At 46.9% G+C, this 17,730-nt stretch overlaps 1 protein-coding gene and 1 long non-coding RNA gene across 4 annotated transcripts in view; one reads left to right on the forward strand and one right to left on the reverse strand.

The window, feature by feature from the left end:
- Positions 1-17,730, forward strand: part of PDE3B (phosphodiesterase 3B) — a 264,706-nt gene that overhangs the window by 190,584 nt on the left and 56,392 nt on the right. For all 3 annotated transcript variants that reach the window (XM_089778646.1, XM_006126299.5, XM_089778647.1), the window contains 3 exons: positions 1,610-1,761; positions 4,345-4,482; positions 14,123-14,234. In XM_089778646.1, the coding sequence (XP_089634772.1) occupies positions 1,610-1,761; positions 4,345-4,482; positions 14,123-14,234 (402 nt within the window). The remainder of the gene's footprint in view (positions 1-1,609; positions 1,762-4,344; positions 4,483-14,122; positions 14,235-17,730) is intronic.
- LOC106732235 (uncharacterized) overlaps positions 14,516-17,730 on the reverse strand; it is a 30,833-nt gene continuing 27,618 nt past the window's right edge. The window contains exon 4 of the long non-coding RNA XR_012903644.2: positions 14,516-15,390. This is a non-coding gene — a long non-coding RNA (uncharacterized LOC106732235). The remainder of the gene's footprint in view (positions 15,391-17,730) is intronic.

Raw genomic sequence — 17,730 nt, forward strand, 5'->3', positions numbered from 1 at the left:
TGAAAATCTGCCTTATAGTAGCTCGCACAGGCCAGCTAGCAGAGGAGTCCACAACAAGATCAACTTGTTCAACACACTGGGCTTACAGATAAACACACAGAAGTCCACCTGACTCCTACTCAGGAGGTGAAATTCATTGGCACAAGGCTAGATTGTGTCCAAGCACCAGTACTTCAACATTTCCAATCCCTAGCTCTATTGAGTCAAACAATAATCAACAGACCCACGATCTCTGCATCGAGCATCACGTGAGCGTCTTGGCAGTCTGTCTCCCAGGAAAGCAAAAAGTGATGGCAGACCATCTCGGCCGAAACTTTCATCAGAAATGAGTGGGAGATCCACCCACAAGTTCTGCATACTGTACTCCAGAAGTGGAGCTTTCTAGTCATAGTCTTGTTTGCCACGTTTCACAATGCGAAATGCCACAAGTACTGCTCTAGAGTGGGTCTGGGCAAGAACTCTGGGCCCTGGATGCCCTGTTGCTCAATTGGGCAGACAAACTAACCTATGCTTTTCTACCCCTACCACTACTCCATTCCTTAGACATCTGTTGTGCCTTTGCTTTCTACCTGGAAATAACAAAACAATTCAGACATTTTCCTAAGCTGTTTCTATCCATAGAGGATCGCTCCAAAGGTCAAGCCATTTGCAAACAACTCTCTAGGTTGATAGTTAATTGCATCAGAATGTGTTACTTGATCAACAAAGTATACTACCCCCAGATCAAGTATGAACTCACTCCACTAGAGCATTAGCTACTTCTACAGCTTTTCAGTGGTGTCCCTATCACTGACATTTGTGGGGTTGTAACATGGGCCTCAACATATACCTTCACAAAACACAAAACATTTTGCTATTGGAGCTTCAGGGGGTAGCCGAGTTAGTCTGTTACAGAAAAAAACAACAAATGGTCTGGTAGCACTTTATAGACTAACAAAACATGTAGATGGTATCATGAGCTTTTGTGGGCACAGTCCACTTCTTCAGATCATAACTCCGGTCATCCTAAGAAGTGGGCTGTGTCCACGAAAGCTCATGATACCATCTACATGTTTTGTCTATAAAGTGCTACCAGACCATTTGTTTCATTTTGCTATAGATAGGCATGCCTCTCAATACACAAAGTTTGGTGTGGTGGTTCTCTCCGCCACTCACAATACAGATCTGAAGCCCCTTCTTGCAAATTCTAAGTACACTGCTCCATAGTCACCTATGGTGCAGTGCCCACAGGGACACTCCTTGAAGATAAAAGAGGTTACTCACCTTGCATAGTAACTAGCGTTCGAGATGGGTGTCCCCGTGGGTGCTCCACGACCCTCCCTCCTCGCCTCTGCTTTAGTAGAGAAGGAACTGAGGTATGGTTGACAACACAACACAAGCCGCACCACGCACGCACCAGGATACTGCTGCTAAAAAGTTCTGATTATAAGCGCCGAGACACTTACAGTGGAGCACTGCAGGGGTTTCCATCTCGAAGAACACCAGTTACTACACGAGGTAAGTAACCTCTTTTTTCTAGTAGTCTAAGTATGATAACAAGTAACAGTTGACTGAAAATCTTAATTCCAGAATAGTTGTTGATAATAGTTGTGTACTTGTTATATTTAAGGTGAGGATGGAACCACGGGTATTTCAAAAGAGCCAGACTACCATACAGAGGGACAAAAAGATGAAAGAAAAGAAAACAGAGACTGCAGAAAGAAGTTGACAGAAAGTGATAATCAGAAAATGGATCAAACACAGGATAGCCAGCAATCTGATGTAAGTATGTAATTGCAGTAATGCCTGCAATGCACATTAATGTGTTTCTTTATGGGTTTTAATATATAGTATGGAGGTCTTTATGTTTATTGTATAAGAGCCTTTGGAATCCAGGATTCCAAATATTAATTTAAAGTAAAATTTCAAACTATAAAAATTGCGTTCACAACCAACATGAATATTAGGGGTGTTAAATTTCGATTTATTGCAATTTGCATCGCCTTTTTGATTAGTTGATAAGAGCACCTCCCCCTTTTCAGTGTAGCAACAGCCACAGGGCTGCTGCTACATTTCAAAGGCAAAAGCGCTGCGGAGAGCATGGGGCCGACGGGGGACTCAAGGAGTCCCCTGCTGGCCCCATGCTCCCCATGGCTTTTGAAAGAGGCAGCGCTGCATGGAGCTTGGGATGAGCTAGGGAGTCCCCATCTGATCCCGGGCTCCACATGACTGCCGCTTTGAAACGCTGGGTGCAGCCTGGGACTAGCAGGGCTCCCCAACAACCCCCGGGCTGCATCTGGTCCTGGGCTCCACATGTCGCTGACATTTTGAAGCACCCCCTTGTCTCTCCTCTCCCCCGCTGGCTCTTTCTTGTTAGTGTTTAAAGTGCTACATATTTTTTCCTTTTGTTTTACCAAGATGAGACTAACACAACTACCTCTCTATTACTATTCATCCCAAGAGTCAGAGTTAAGAGGAGCCACACTAGACCGCATAAATGAACAGGCAAATCTCCCCATGCAGAGGTTTCAAATTCTCTCCGCTCTAGCAAACAACAGAAAAACATATTCCTGAAAAGGGAGGTGTTTCTTTGAGTGGGCAAATCAAAGAACCCTACACCCAAAATCAGCACATCTAATGGTAATATTAGACTACCCCCTCTCTTTAAAGAAGCAGAACCTTTCTAATTCATCCATAAAGGTACATTTAGTGGCAATATCAAGTGAGCACAAAAGAGTGGACGGGCACACCATATTCTCACACCCTATAACCAAAAAGGACTGAACAACACATTTCCTTCTATAAAGCCATCAGGGCTGCCTTGGGACCTCTTGTTCTTAACTCCTTGATACACCATTCCCTTTGAGCCCATGGCAACATGTTACCTCATTCACCTGTCTATATGTATGGGCCTTCCTCCTAGCAATCATGACGGCAAAGACAGTGGGCAAGTTAGTTGCACTCGTGGCACATCTGCTATTCATCATCTTCTACAAGGATAAAGTAGTTTTAAAACCACACTGCAAATTTCTCTCAAAAATAGTATCTGTATTTCACCTTAACAAACCTATATACTTACCCATTTTCCATCAAAAGCCACATCCGGATGTCAGTGCAGCGCAACTCCGTTCCCTCGATGTCTGGCGGGCACTCACCTTTTACCTAGATAGAACCAGACTTTTTAGACAGACTCCAAGACTTTTTATTTCTATAGCAGACTGTTCCAAGGGTCAAGCTATATCGAAACAGAGACTTTCAAATGGATAATAAATTGCATTAAAGAACCCTAGCACGTTATCAAGGTGCCTTTGCTGACTCAAATCAGGGCATACTCCACCAGAGCCATTGCAGCCTCTACAGCCTTCCTCCATAATATGCCCATTGCAGACATTTGTAGGGCAGCAACATGGGCTTCTGCCCATACATTCATGAAGCACTGTGCTATAGACACTTAGCTTTGCAGTCTGTGTTCGGGCAGGTGATGCTAGCTGCAGTCCGCCATCCACATCTGAAGCCCCTCCTTCCAGAGACTGAGGGCATTGCTCTGTAGTCACCTACAGTGGAGTGCCCACAGGGATACTCCTCAAAGAAGAAAGGAGAGGTTACTCATCTTGTGCAGTAACTGGTGTTCTTTGAGATGGGTGCCCCTGTGGGCACTCCACGATCTGCCCTCCTCTGGCTAAGTATGATTCAGGATAGTTGCTAACTGTTAGCCATCCAATCTTTCTCCTATATTGCTAGTTTAAAACTTTATTTTTGACTTTTTGGTGCACTTTTTATTATTTTTAGTCTTTTGGTGCACTTTTAGAAAGATTGTCTCTTTAAAAAGTGTTTTTTATATTTTTTTTATTAATTAGCTGCAGCTCGTTCAAACTATATTTAAACAAAAGTTAAGAAATGAGTTGTGTTAGTTTTCTACAAAATATTTCTCTGGATTTTATTTTTATTTCAATGTTGATTTAGAAAAAATACAAAAACTTCGAAGTCTTAAGACCAGAATTAATTTTTAGGTAGTCTTTATATCAAACCCCAGCAGAGCATGAAAGCTCTTGAGCAATTGATTGTTTGTAATATGCTAAAATGTATACAAAGTGAAGTCTTGAGCTATTGTATTATGAACTGAGGTTCTCTCACAGGTACAGCTTTTACATTGTTTTGGTCCATTTATGTGTATACTAAGCGTAAAAACCAATGATGGTATGACACCATTTAAAAAGGCAAAAAAAGTTGCTGGGATAAAATAAATATGCAGAGTAACTGTAGCAGCACAATGAAACGCAAACAATTTATTTTAACATCTAATTAAATATGTGACATATTAGTTTTCATTCTCACTGTGGAAATGGTTCATTCTCTCTTACGCAGTTGGAACAAGAGCCTTTATTAGAAATGACGTTAACAGAAGACCATGAATTGTTAATGGAGAAGATGAACAATTGGAATTTCCAAATTTTTGATCTCGTGCAAAAAATGGGAGACAAATCTGGAAGGATCCTTAGCCAGGTGTGTTGCTATTTTTGATTCATGAGCCACAACTGAAACAGTTTTGACAGTCCATGAATAAATTAAGAATAGCTTGAAAAGTAGCAATTTTGTTTTCTACTCATCTAACCTTTCCATTTCTGTAGACAGTAAAAATGGCTTATGTTGTTGGAAACTTATTCCCACGGTGGATTTTGTACATTTTATTCTGAATATTGGGGGTATTGATAATCTTTTATTTTATATGGGAGTGAGTTCTGTAGTGTCCACTCCAGTTGCCACAAAAGGCTTCGTCTCCTGTCTTTATGGGGTGCTTTTAATTTAATGTAGTTGTCATTGAGAGTCATAGCTGGAGAGAGAGCGAGAGAGAGAATCTTTCCAGCAGCTTTTTCTCTTTTCCTCCCTTAAATAACAATATTCTTTCTTCTTCAAGAGGTGTCCCTGTGAGTGCTCCACATCAGGTAACAGTGGATCAGAATTTTCAGAGCAATGTCCTTGGGGCCACCCATGCACAGAGCCCAAGCCCTGAACTCCAAGGCTACGTCTACACTGCACCTCTCTTGCGCAAAAGCCTATGCAAATGAGGGGCAGATTAGCATATTGCCGCACTTCATTTGTGTAATTAATTAGGGGGCGTTTTTGCACAAGAGGTTTTTGCACAAAAAGGAGCTGTGTAGACCTCATTTTTTTCAGGAAGAGCAGCTCTTGCGCAAGAGGGGGGTTTTCAAAAAAAGGAGCTGTCTACGGAGCGCCTTTTTGCGCAAAAGCCTCTTGCACAAAAACGTCCCCTAATTAATGATGCAAATGAAGCACGGCAATATGCTAATCTGTGCTTCATTTGCATATGCTTTTGCGCAAGAAAGGTTCAGTGTAGACGTAGCCCAAGTGTGCTAGCATCGCGCATGCATGAGCCTCCCTTCCCTTAGTTCCTTCTCTACCATCCCTGGTGAGAAACAGAGCTCTGCAGTATTCCTGTCCTCATTCTGTATAGCCAGATAAGTAAACCTGTTTCATCTTTTTCTTAGTTAGTTTAGTCAGTTAGTTATAAGCATTCCTTTTTCCCTGTTGGAAAAAAAACCCAACTTTTCCATCATTTCCCCCTCCCCCATTTATATAGTTAGTAGTTTAGCATTATGCCTGGTTCACTAGGGTTTAAATGTTTCTCCTCATGCAACATTGCTTACAATGTGTTGTAAGCAAAACTCGTGAAGTCATTCTGCCGCTCTACTCTGCACTAGTTAGGCCTCAGCTGGAGTACTGTGTCCAGTTCTGGGTGCCACATTTCAAGAAAGATGTGGAAAAATTGGAAAGGGTACAGAGAAGAGCGACAAGAATGATTAAAGGTTTAGAGAACATGACCTATGAAGCCAGGCTTCATGAACTGGGCTTGCTTAGTTTGGAAAAAAGAAGATTAAGGGGGGACATGATAGCAGTTTTCCAATATCTAAAAGGGTGTCACAAGGAGGAAGGAGAAAATTTGTTCCTCTTTGTTTCTGAGGACAGGACAAGGAGTAATGGGCTTAAAGTGCAGCAGGGGAGGTTTAGATTGGACATTAGGAAAAAATTCCTAACTGTAAGGGTGGTCAAATATTGGAATAAATTGCCAAGGGAGGTGGTGGAATCTCCCTCTCTGGAGATATTTAAGAACAGGTTAGATAGACATCTGTCAGGGATGGTGTAGACGGAGCTTGGTCCTGCCTTGAGGGCAGGGGGCTGGACTCGATGACCTCTTGAGGTCCCTTCCAGTCCTATGATTCTATGACCCTATTCCAGTGTCAGACAGACACTCACAATATGTCCGCTGCCTTGGGGAAAACACACATATCTCAAAAGTGCCCTCCTTTGCACAAAACTAAAATCAAGAGCTCATCAAGACAGGCTCAAACTAATACTGTGTGAAAAATCATTATGCCCTGCCTCTGATCCAGGACAAGATTCTGAGACCTCTGAGGCACACAGAAACAAAAAAACCTGGGGAAAAGTGAGCTTCCTCACTCCCACAGAATCCTGTGGCACCCAAAAAGCACTCTCCAACCTCAGTGCCAAGAACAACCGCAGCTCCGCGGCTCAGCACTTATGAAGCACCGGGTGTGTCTGGCACCACTAGCACAGCTACAATACTGGGTGTACAGAAACCCTGTGCTCAGGCCACAGGTTGTAAGTTGTCTTCCTCACATCCAGTGGCACCACCAGGAACCAATGATGCTACAATGGCACCACAGGCACCTCCACTGCCAACTACTTTTCCTGTGACCGCAGCTGGTACTGTGACAGCACTACCAACATTGCCAGCTTGCTCAGTATCAAGACTATATCTGGTACCACAAGTGGCCTTGGTGCCACCAGCCATGGCACTGTCAACACCAGCACTACAATACATGCAGCACAGCGACTTACTCATTTCCTTCATGTTCAATTCACCTTTCTGTGGTATCGACCATTCTCTGGGCATCCTGGCACTGCACCAAATGCTTTGGCCAAAACAATTTTCAGGCGAGGACAATGACGGTGATGTGGAGGTAGTTTACTCACCACACAATTCTCCCCCTTTCCAATCTTCATCCAATCTCTAGAACATCGTTGCAGGCAGCTCTTGATGCAGCAGACACAACTGTGAGATCCACAGCTACCACAGTCGTCATGGGATGAGCTTCTTGGTTCAACTCTGCTTCCTTCCGTAAGGAGATCTAATCCACCGTTGAGGATCTTGCATTTGACAACAAGAAATTGGTCACAGCCAACACCAATTGGGTGGTGCATAGAATGAAAGATTCCAGGGTGACCCTCCGATTCCTCGGCATCCACAATCCAGCACCTAGGGAGGTGACAGTTTAGGTATCAGCCCTACCCCAGAACAAGATACCCAATACTACCGCAGGCAGGATCAGCAGTAATAACAGTGAAACACAAATAGATCACAGTGATGTCATCCACCATCCAATACCACGCAACAATCTCCGCAGCTCAATAAGCAGATTTGAGACATGTATTGAGGGCCTGGAAAACCACTCACCTTCTCCAACATCACCATCTTCTCACACGCTCTTTCAGCACTGTCTCCTCACATTTTACCATAACTGGCTAGCCATAACATCAAATAGATGGGTACTTCAAATAATTGAACATGGCTACACTATTCCCTTTAAGACCATACTCCCTTCCCACCCCGCTTACCCCATCCCTCATGAGACTCTTCCCCAACAGGAGGTACAACACCACCTTCACCTAGGAGCAGTAGAAACACTTCCCTCACAGTTCATAAGGAAGGATTTTTATTTCTCATGGAGAAGAAATTGGGGGGATGGCAGCTAATCTTAGACCTGAAAGCGTTAAATAAGTACATGTGGAAACAAATATTTAAAATGGTGACACTCACTAATGGGTGATTGGTTCTCATCTCTCAACTTGCAGGATCCTTATTTTCAAATCTCTATTCATCTAGCTCATAGATATTTTCTCTGATTTGTCCTATGTACAGACCATTACCAATACAAGCTACTACCTACTTATGCAGTGGTACCATCCCCTGTGGGACCAGTACCATTTGCCTCTACCTCGGTGCTGGTCTCGATGCAGGCCGCCAGGCTTCACCCAGTGCTCAACTGGGCTCAACCCCCCTCGGTGCTGGGACCTCTTCCAGACCCCGTCTTGGCTGCACCAGTGCCGTATCACCCAAGCCTTGCGGCACCATCATCAGTACCAGTGCTGAGCAGCTTTCCTGGGGTGCTGCCCCAGTCTTCGGCACTGGGCCCTTCGACATCAAGCTCTTCGGCACCGATGCAAGTTCCGTCTCTGGGTTCTTTGGCACCGATACAGGTTTCGGCACCATTACTGGCACCGGCATCAGCTCCGTGGGCCATGCCAGTACTGCCATCTCCGGTAACATCGATTTCTTTGAGGTTCGTCTCGGCAACTCTAGGGCCTTCGTTCCAGTCTGCGGGAAGAGTGATGGGGCTGCTACCAGAAGGACAGCCGGCTTTGGGGGTTCCGCACCCGCAACCGGTACCGACTTCGACAGCACAGCCATGCACCGTGTTGGCACTGCAACCGACACCAGCACTGGGACCTTTCTTCCCGGCACCAGGACCTGTCCTCCCAGAACCGGCTCTACTCCCGGCACCAGGACCTGTCCTCCCGGTACCACAACCGGCACCAGGACCTGTCTTCCTGGCACTGGCACGCCCTCATCGCACGCACGTGGGCAAACCCAAGTCTATGGCCAGGTTTGCCCCTCCCCCCTACCCGTTGGTGGCAGGGCATTCATCATCTGTGCCTCTCTGGCCTGAATCTCACTACTCGTCGGATTCTGATGCGGCCTCATTCAGGTCGGAGTCCTCGGGAACTTTCTCTCGTCATAGTTCGCGTGTGCAGCAGATGTGGCCGCCTCAACCACAATGGCCCTTCTGAACGCCGTGGGCATACCACCAGTGGCAGGGGCCTGTGCCCTCCTGTGTGGTGTCTGGTGTCTTGGGGCACCGAGCGCAACTGTCGGCGTCGCTGCCACGACCCCCTCCTTCACCCCAGAGGTCTGTTACTACAGGTGCCACTACAGAGCCGCAAGCCTCGGTGCCGGAGCCGCTTCCGCAAATGGTGCCGCCTATCCAGCCGGCTCCTCAACCAGGCCCTACACTGGATCTGGTACCGATCCAGGAGTCGTCATCTTCGTCTCCTCATGAAGCCTTGGCGGATCCTGCACCGGCGTTGCCTACTATGGATGCTTGGGCGCATCAGGATCTGCTTAGGCGTCTGGTAGGGTGCAGCTCCACATTGCTAACCAGCAAGCGATGCTGAGTCGATATGCTTATAATACATGGCAGACGGTGGATAAGTTTCAGGATAAACTCCCTGCCAAGGCCCGTCAGGAGTTTGTGGCTATGACCTCGGAGGGCAGAACCATCGCCCGCACGGCCCTTCAGGCTTCCCTGGATGCTGTTGACTCTGCAGCCTGTATCATGGTGTCGGGTTTAGTTATGTGCCGTAGTGCCTGGCTGCAGGTGTCTGGAATATCTCCGGACGTCCAAACCACGATTCAGTACCTGCCATTTGACGGCAAAGCGTTGTTTTCGGAGCACGCTGACTCCAGGCTCCATACGCTTAAAGACACAAAATCTACTCTCCGAACCTTGGGGATCCACACGCTGGCCCTCAACGTCGTCAGCTTCCCTATAGACAGCAGGGGAGAACGCAATCCCAGGTCCCCCATGGGGATTACTGGAGACGCCGTCCTCATGCCCCCAGTGGGGGTGTGGGGCGGCTGCGGGCCCGTTGTCCGCAAGGGGTTGTCGATGCCACCCGAGAGGGGACCTGGTGTGCCACTCGGGGACCTGGTGCACCAGTTTTGACGGGCTGCTAGAGAGTGGCGCACCAGCCTCTCACCCTGGTCCCCCGTTCTGGGCCAGGTTATCCCGGTTTGCCAACGCCTGGGCAGAAATCACCACCGATGCCTGGGTTCTAAAAAGTCAGAAATGGCTATACCATCCCCTTCCTGGGCTCGCCTCCTTCCAACCCGCCCACCCCATCCCTTTTCAGGGACACCTCTCACGAAGGCATCCTCCATCAGGAGGTGTTAGCGCTCCTCGAAAAGGGAGCCGTTGAGAGGGTCCCTTCTCATCTGAAGGGCAAGGGGTTTTATTCCCAGTATTTCATTGTTCCAAAACCCCAGGATGGGGTTCATCCCATCTTAGATCTCAGGGATCTCAAGAAGACGGTGGTGAAATCCAAGTTCAGAATGGTAACCCTGGCCTCTGTTATCCTGGTTTTATGGTTAGGAGACTGGTATGCAACTCTCGATCTCAAGGACGCTTACTTCCATGTGGCAATAAGACCCAGCCACAGGAGGTTTCTGTTTTATTGTTTCCCAATGCCACTTCCAATTTACAGTGCTCCCATTTGGCCTTTCAGCAGCACCCAGGGTCTTTACAAAATGCATGGCGGTCGTAGTGGCATTCCTCCGCAAAAAAGGGGTACACGTCTTTCCGTACCTAGACGACTGGCTGATTTGTGGTCGTTCCTATGACCAAGTGGAGGCCCATGTTTCCCTCACAAAAGCCCTCTTCAAAAGGCTGGGGATCATGCTAAACAAGGAAAAGTCATCGTTGACTCCCTCTCAGCACCTCGAATTCGTAGGTACTGTCCTGGATGCCAGGGTGGCAAGAGCACTCCTCCCCAGAACCAGGTTTCTGTCCATAGTGGAGCTGGTCTCCGACTTAACCCGGTTCCCCATCACGACTGCCAGGATCTGCTCGAGGCTGCTGGGACACATGGCGGCATGTATGTATGTGGTACGCCATGCTCAAATGAGGCTCAGGCCTCTGCAGGCCTGGTTGGCAAGGGCATACAACCAGTCCAGGGGTCTCTGGGACACGGTTCTCACAGAGCCTCCGGTGGTGATAGCCTCCTTACAATGGTGGACTCAGGAGGCGGTGATGTGCAGCGGGGTTCCGTTTACTGTACCTCCTCCCTCGCTTACACTGGTCACAGATGCTTCGGACCTGGGTTGAGGAGCACACCTGGGGTGTCACAGAACCCAGGGTTTGTGGTCTCCTGCAGAGCGGGCTCTGCACATAAATCTCCGGGAGATGGTCCCAGGAAGTACAGATGGTGCTCCTAAGTAGTAGGAAACCATCTACCAGGCGGTCATACGCAGCCAAGTGGCAGCGGTTCTCGTCTTGGGCATCCAGAAGGGGAGTGCATCCATCCTGTGCACCTGTTCCATCCATTCTGGACTATCTTTTTGAACTTAGGTCCGGTAGCCTCTCTACCTCCTTTATCAAAGTCCATGTGGCATCTCTCTCCACCTTACACGTTGGTTTGGCAGGAGTCTCTCTGTTTTCTGACCCCATGGTCAAAAGGTTCCTTAAGGGTTTGGACAAGTTGTACCCCTCGGTTAGACCCCTTCTTCCCGCTTGGGACGTTAATCTCATGTTGTCTAGACTTGTCACTCCCTTTTGAGCCGCTGGCCACGTGTTCTTTGAAGCACCTCTCTATGAAGGTTGCGTTCATTGTGGCCATTACGTCGGCTCGCAGGGTCTCTGAGCTGAGGGCGTTAACTGTAAACCCGCCCTACCTAGTGTTCTCAGCCTTTCTCCCCAAGGTGGTGTCACCGTTCCATTTGTCCTAAGATATTTACCTCCCGGTTTTCTTTCCAAAGCCCCATGCCTCCTCTAAGGAGCAAGTGCTCCGTTCCCTGGTTGCTAGACGTGCGCTAGCTTTTTATATTGATAGGACTAAACCCTTTCGCAAATCCACACAATTGTTTATTGCTGTCGCTGACAGAATGAAAGGGCTCCCCATATGGACCCAGAGGTTGTCCAGTTGGGTCGCAGGGTGTATCAGGGAGTGTTATGCCTTGGCCTGGAAGGTCCCGCCCCGGATTACAGTACATTCCACCAGGGCGCAGGCATCCTCTGTAGCTTTTGGGGCGCAGGTTCCAATCACTGAAATATGCAGGGCAGTCGTGTGGTCGTCGCTTCATATCTTTGCGGCGCACTACGCACTGGCACAGCAGGCTAGGGAGGACACAAGGTTGGGATCTGCGGTCCTCAGCTCTGTATTGTAAATGTTTGTTTTATCTGTACCACATTGCACTTTTCTACAGTTTTTCTGTGTTCGGTTAGTTGAATAAATTTATTTGGGTTGTTCAACTTTCATGGACTTTTCTTTCTGAGTGCTCCGACCCCTCCTCCTTGAAGTGGGGTTGGCTTGGAAGTCACCTAATTCGAATGGACATGAGCAACCACTCGAAGAAGAAAAGAATGGTTACTTACCTGTAACTGTTGTTCTTCAAGATGTGTTGCTCATGTCCATTCGATTCCCCCCCACCTCCCCTTCGTTGGAGCATCCGGCAAGAAGGAACTGAGGTGGGGGAGTGCTGGCAGGGGTACTTATGCCCCGCCATGGCGGTGCTACTCCAGAGGGCACCCTGCCGGCGCTACGGGTACCACTAGGGAAAACGCTCCGGAAGACACGGTGCACGCGGTGCACACACCTAATTCAAATGGACATGAGCAACACATCTCGAAGAACAACAGTTACAGGTAAGTAACCGTTCATTTCCCCAAGATAGGTCCTTTCTTCTTCCTTCCTGTCAGATCCAAAGTCCCTGCCTCCTTGAATCATGCATCTTTGTAATTACCTGGTGTGGAATACCCACGCGGGGGGGGGGGGGGGGAGGAGGAGGAACTGGAACTCACCTGTGCAATAACTGACATTCTTTAAGATGAGTGCCCCCTGGGTGCTCCACTGCCCTCCCTTCTACCTCAGAGTTTCTGGGCCTCTTCAAGGGCGCATGCATGGCCTAAGAACACTGCTCTAAAGACCCTGATCAACAGTGCGGAGGCACATTGACACCTGATGTGGAGCACCCATGAGGACATTCATCTCAACATCAGTTACTGCATAGGTGAGTAACCTCCTTTTCTTCCACACTGCCTCTTAGAAAGAATGCGCTCTCTCATCTAACCCATAAGGCTGCTACTCCTTTTTCAAGACTCCACTTCCACTGTGAAGTCTACAGGAAGTCTGTCAGCTATTAATGGCCCTGCTGAAGGACAATCAGGGATGGCTGACAAACATTAGTTAAGTTTAGGAGTAAAATGTAAAAATTATTAATTTTATTGATGTATTTATAAAATAAATCTTTCAGATGATTTAGTACTATCAAGTTATGCATTGGTTAAATTGTGGAACCATGTGATCATGTCATAGTTGAACTTCCCCATTCTCTTCTCCTGTTCTTTGTAACACCCGTTTATTGTATCTTCTTTGCATTTGTTTCAAAGAGAAGCTCTTTAAGGTAGGGACTGTGCAGTACTATGCATCCATACAGTATCTAGTATATCAATATTAATGGACTATAAAATATGTAATAGAGCCATCATAATGGCACTGCCACTCTGTTCTAAACTTCTGAAAGAGTCATAATTTTCTTAAATGTTTTCCTATTAGACTGAAATTGACAATCCAGATAAAGCCAGACTTTTGATGCCTCAAAAATGTCCTAAAAGTTCTGATTTCCTTTCATCCAGGTTTTCCTAATGAAGGAAGTTGTTATCAGCCTAGGTATAGAAATAGCAGTGCCCTTGGAGAAACTAGATCTCAGGGAGAATTTCTTATATAGTTCCTGGAGTTAGCATGAGGATTCTGGAACCTGTTGAATGTGCTTCTCTAAATGCGTATGTATTACATTCCTAAATGAGAGATCCAGTGAACAGTTTGTAGGGGGAAGGAAGGCTGAAAGAAGAAACCTTTTTTTCTATTTTCTCCTAGGAAGCCTAAAACAGATCTCTTAATTAAGTCTATATTTGAAAGATTGCCTAAAGCTTTAGGATGGGAACTGTGTTTGGCAACACGGCTCCTCAGTAATACAAAGTAATATATTTTTTCTAGCATATCATGGATAGGAAAAGAAAGTAAAAAACTACATTAGGGTCATTTCAGTAAAGAGATATGCCTTTTTTTTCTCTTTTGGTTTCAAGAGATTGATAAGAAAGGTGTCTGCTTTGATGGAGAGAACAGCAAACTGTATTAGTAGCAAATTACTACATTTAATAATTAACAGTATAACTAAATAAAAATATAGCAGAATATTCTTAAAGTTGAATGAAGCTAAAATGATTACACTTTTACACTTTCCAACTGAAACTAATTTTAATGTATTTAGGTGACATACGCCTTGTTTCAAGACACTGGCTTGTTTGAACTTTTCAAAATTCCAACACAAGAATTCTTGAATTACTTTCATGCACTAGAAAATGGCTACCGAAATATTCCCTGTAAGTAATCGCCAACTATACTATATACTTGTATTTGTTTATAACAAAACATGTAAGTATGTTTACTTATTATTTTACCCATAAAACTACAGGTAGACAGTGTCTGATTTTAATGTTACAAGTATGGTATATGGATTGTTATAAATATCTCAGAATTTATTTTAAAAAATAGATCTACAACAAAAGGTTTTTTTGGAAACACTAAAATTGAGTCCGCTCATATTTACTTTGAATATAATCTGGTAAAATTTGCATAAATCCTTCAGCAAGTTTACAGAATGAACTGATCCAAAGTCTTTTGAAGTCAGTCGGTGCCATATTAAGCCTGTTAGGAATATAAATGCTTATTAATTATACAAATCCTTAATTAATATTGCTATTCTTCTGTGTTAAAAGAAGTATTCTCCATGTAACCTAAACGTTTACGTTTAATTGAACAAATTAAAAAAAATTGTTCAATACAGTTGAACTTTTATTCCTGTGCTATGCACATGTCAGTCATAGGTGGGGTATCAGTAAAGGGATGAGAGCAGCTGGAATCTCAAAATTGATTAACAGTGGTTGAATATGTTTTAAAGATAGTAGCACACGTTTCTGATCTTCCTGTTTACAGATGTAATTTACTTCAAAGATATATTGTTCTTTGAATCTGTATGCATGTGGATCCCACTGACAATGAGAATTGAGAAGTTTTATCAGCAGCATCCACTCGGGATGGAACATACACCTTCATACTCTCACACTTCTCTCCAAAGGGCATAAAGGGAAAGTGACATTGCTTACCATTCAGTTCCTTCTAACCACTCCCTGGCAGAGAGTTGAAACACCATAATGTTCCTCCTAAGTATAATTAGTTTGTTGTTACTGTAAACTTTTGATTTAATTTTACTATTGTGTGTGATAGTACAGTGTTTCCTCTATACCAGTGTTTCTTCTTCTAGAAGTGTCCCGTGGGTGCTCCACTGTAGGTGTCGGCTTGTCCCGGCGCCGCAGATCGGAGATCTTTTCTAGCCGTAGTCTGCAGGACCACGCATGCGCGAAGTACGGCTCGTGGCTTTTCGCGCTGTTTGAGTGCCGCTGGTCCGGCTCCCGCCAGTTCCTCCTGACCGTCCTCGGCCGCGGACAGAACAACGTCTCTGTCTTACGAACTGTTTCACTAGAGATATAGAGAGACGAAATATAGTCATTGTATATGGTTATTGTATGTAGTTTAAAGTTGCAGTTTTTACAGTTAGTTATCTAGTCGTTAGTCGTAAAAAAATTTTTTTTCTTCAATAGTTAGTTGTTCTTTCTAAATGCTGGGCTTTAAGAAGTGTGGTGAATGCCACGAGGCAATGCCTGCCTCTGATGGCCACTCCCTATGCATCAGGTGCCTCGGGGAAGGCCACATACCTCAGAAATGTCCCCACTGTTCCAAACTGACAGCCAGAGCCAGGCGGGACAGGGACATGCGTCTAAAGGTCCTCTTGTTTGACAAAGCCTTACAGCCTGAAGTCAAACAATCCAAGGGTCACGCGGCGCAAACTAAGAAAGCTAAGAGAAAACCATCACCGACGCGATCCCTTCCACCCTCAAGATCGGGTGCAGACGATAAGCCAGGGACGTCAACGGCACCGCCTGCAAGTGTTGCGAGGCCGCCTAAAGACAGCCGGAGTAAGTCGGCCCCGAGCCCTTCTATATTGGGTTCAACCATCTCAGCCGTCCCCTCGGTCTCTAAACCGTTCACAGGGACTTCTACGGCTTTGAGAACCGCTCCCGGCACGGAGCGCCCCCCGACACCAACCCGCTCTCGGGCACTGAGCCGCTCCCCGGCACCGATCTGTAGCCGCTCCCCGGCACACAGCCGCTCCCCGGCACGCAGCCGCTCCCTGGCACCGAGACACTCCCCGGCACCGAGACGCTCCCCGACAACGAGACGCTCTCAGGCGCGTAGTCGCTCTCCAGCACCGAGACGCTCACCGGCACCGAGAGTCTCTCCACCATTGAGACGCTCTCTGGCACTGAGGCGCTCACCTGCACCGGGACACTCACCAGCACCGAAGGGCGCGCCCAAACGACCGGCGGAGACTAGTCATCCTCCAGTGCACGACCCCACTTCGGCACCACCTCAGGCTAGACCTCTAACAAGACGGCGCTCAGGAACTCCCGAGCATCCTTCCCATCCTACTCTGTCGGCACCAAATCGACCTCCGCCTCCCACCAAACAACAAGAGCCTCAATGGTCATCGGCACCGGTGTGCTCCCCGTCTTCGACCGTGCTGGCACCGAGTCGTCCTCCAGCACCGAAAGGATCGTCTCACCACAGGCATCCATCAGAAGGACGTTCACCTTCTTCTTTGAGTCGATCTACGGAGCGCAGGCAATCACCGGTACTGAGACAATCAACAACGGCAACGGGAACCACCTCGGCACGGATTCCTCCAATGCCAGTGGAAATAATCCTGCACTCGGTCATTTCCACCCCGGCTTCCTCTCTACCGGAACATTTGCTAGCACCACCGGTCCATACACCCAGGAGATTGTCTTCCTCATCACCGAGCCCTGAGTTCTCTCCCGAAGTACGCTCCCCATCTCCACCGCACTCCGAGTACTCTCGTACCAGCCAAATCTCACCACGTTCCGGTCATTCTTACCACCATGATCCTCACTCACCCAGTCGCAGCACATATTATGAGAGAGGTCGCGATCACCAAGATCACCACAGCTTTCAACCCATTCAGGATACTCGATGAGATCCCATCGTTCCACGTCCCCCTATTATCATCATAGGTCATCCTATCATCAACGCCGGTCTCCGCAAACCCACCTCGGGCAGAAACACCATTCTTCTTCTGCCCCCTCAAGACCACCAACTCCCTCCGGGTCTCCCTCTCATATCGGACAACCTCTTCCCGTTCGGGACCCCAAACCTGATCAGTCACCCACACACCATTCCTCATCGTCCCCCGACGATGCAGTTTTTCAGGGAGACACCTCACCATCTGACGATCTGCGCCAGTTTCAGGAGTTATTCAAAAGGGTAGCGGAGAGTTAAAACGTACAGTTGGGCGACGTGGAGCAAAAACAACACCATCTCCTTCGCAATATCAAGCACACTCACCAACCAAAGATCTCGTTGCCACTGGATGCGGCCATTCTCGAAATTGGGACGACATTTGGCAGTCCCCTGCATCCGCCCCGCCAACAAATAAGAAGGCGGATAAAAAGTATTTTGTCCCCACCAAAGGGATGGAATTCCTTTTCACGCACCCACAACCTAACTCCCTGGTTGTGGATGCAGTTCAGCAAAAGGCAAAGATGCCACAGCACAAGCCTACTGCCGCAGACAGGGATAGTAAGCGTCTCGATTTGTTCGGATGTAAAGTTTATTCCTCGGCAACACTCACGTTACGAATGGCCAATTATTCCGCACTGCTGGCGAATTACAACTTCGACAACTATGCCAAGCTTGTGCCATTGCTTCAACATATTCCAGAGACAAAACGAGACATTCTGA

This window comes from Pelodiscus sinensis, chromosome 5 (assembly GCF_052426305.1).
Source record: "Pelodiscus sinensis isolate ZL-2025 chromosome 5, ASM5242630v1, whole genome shotgun sequence".
NCBI classification, from domain to species: Eukaryota; Metazoa; Chordata; order Testudines; family Trionychidae; genus Pelodiscus; species Pelodiscus sinensis.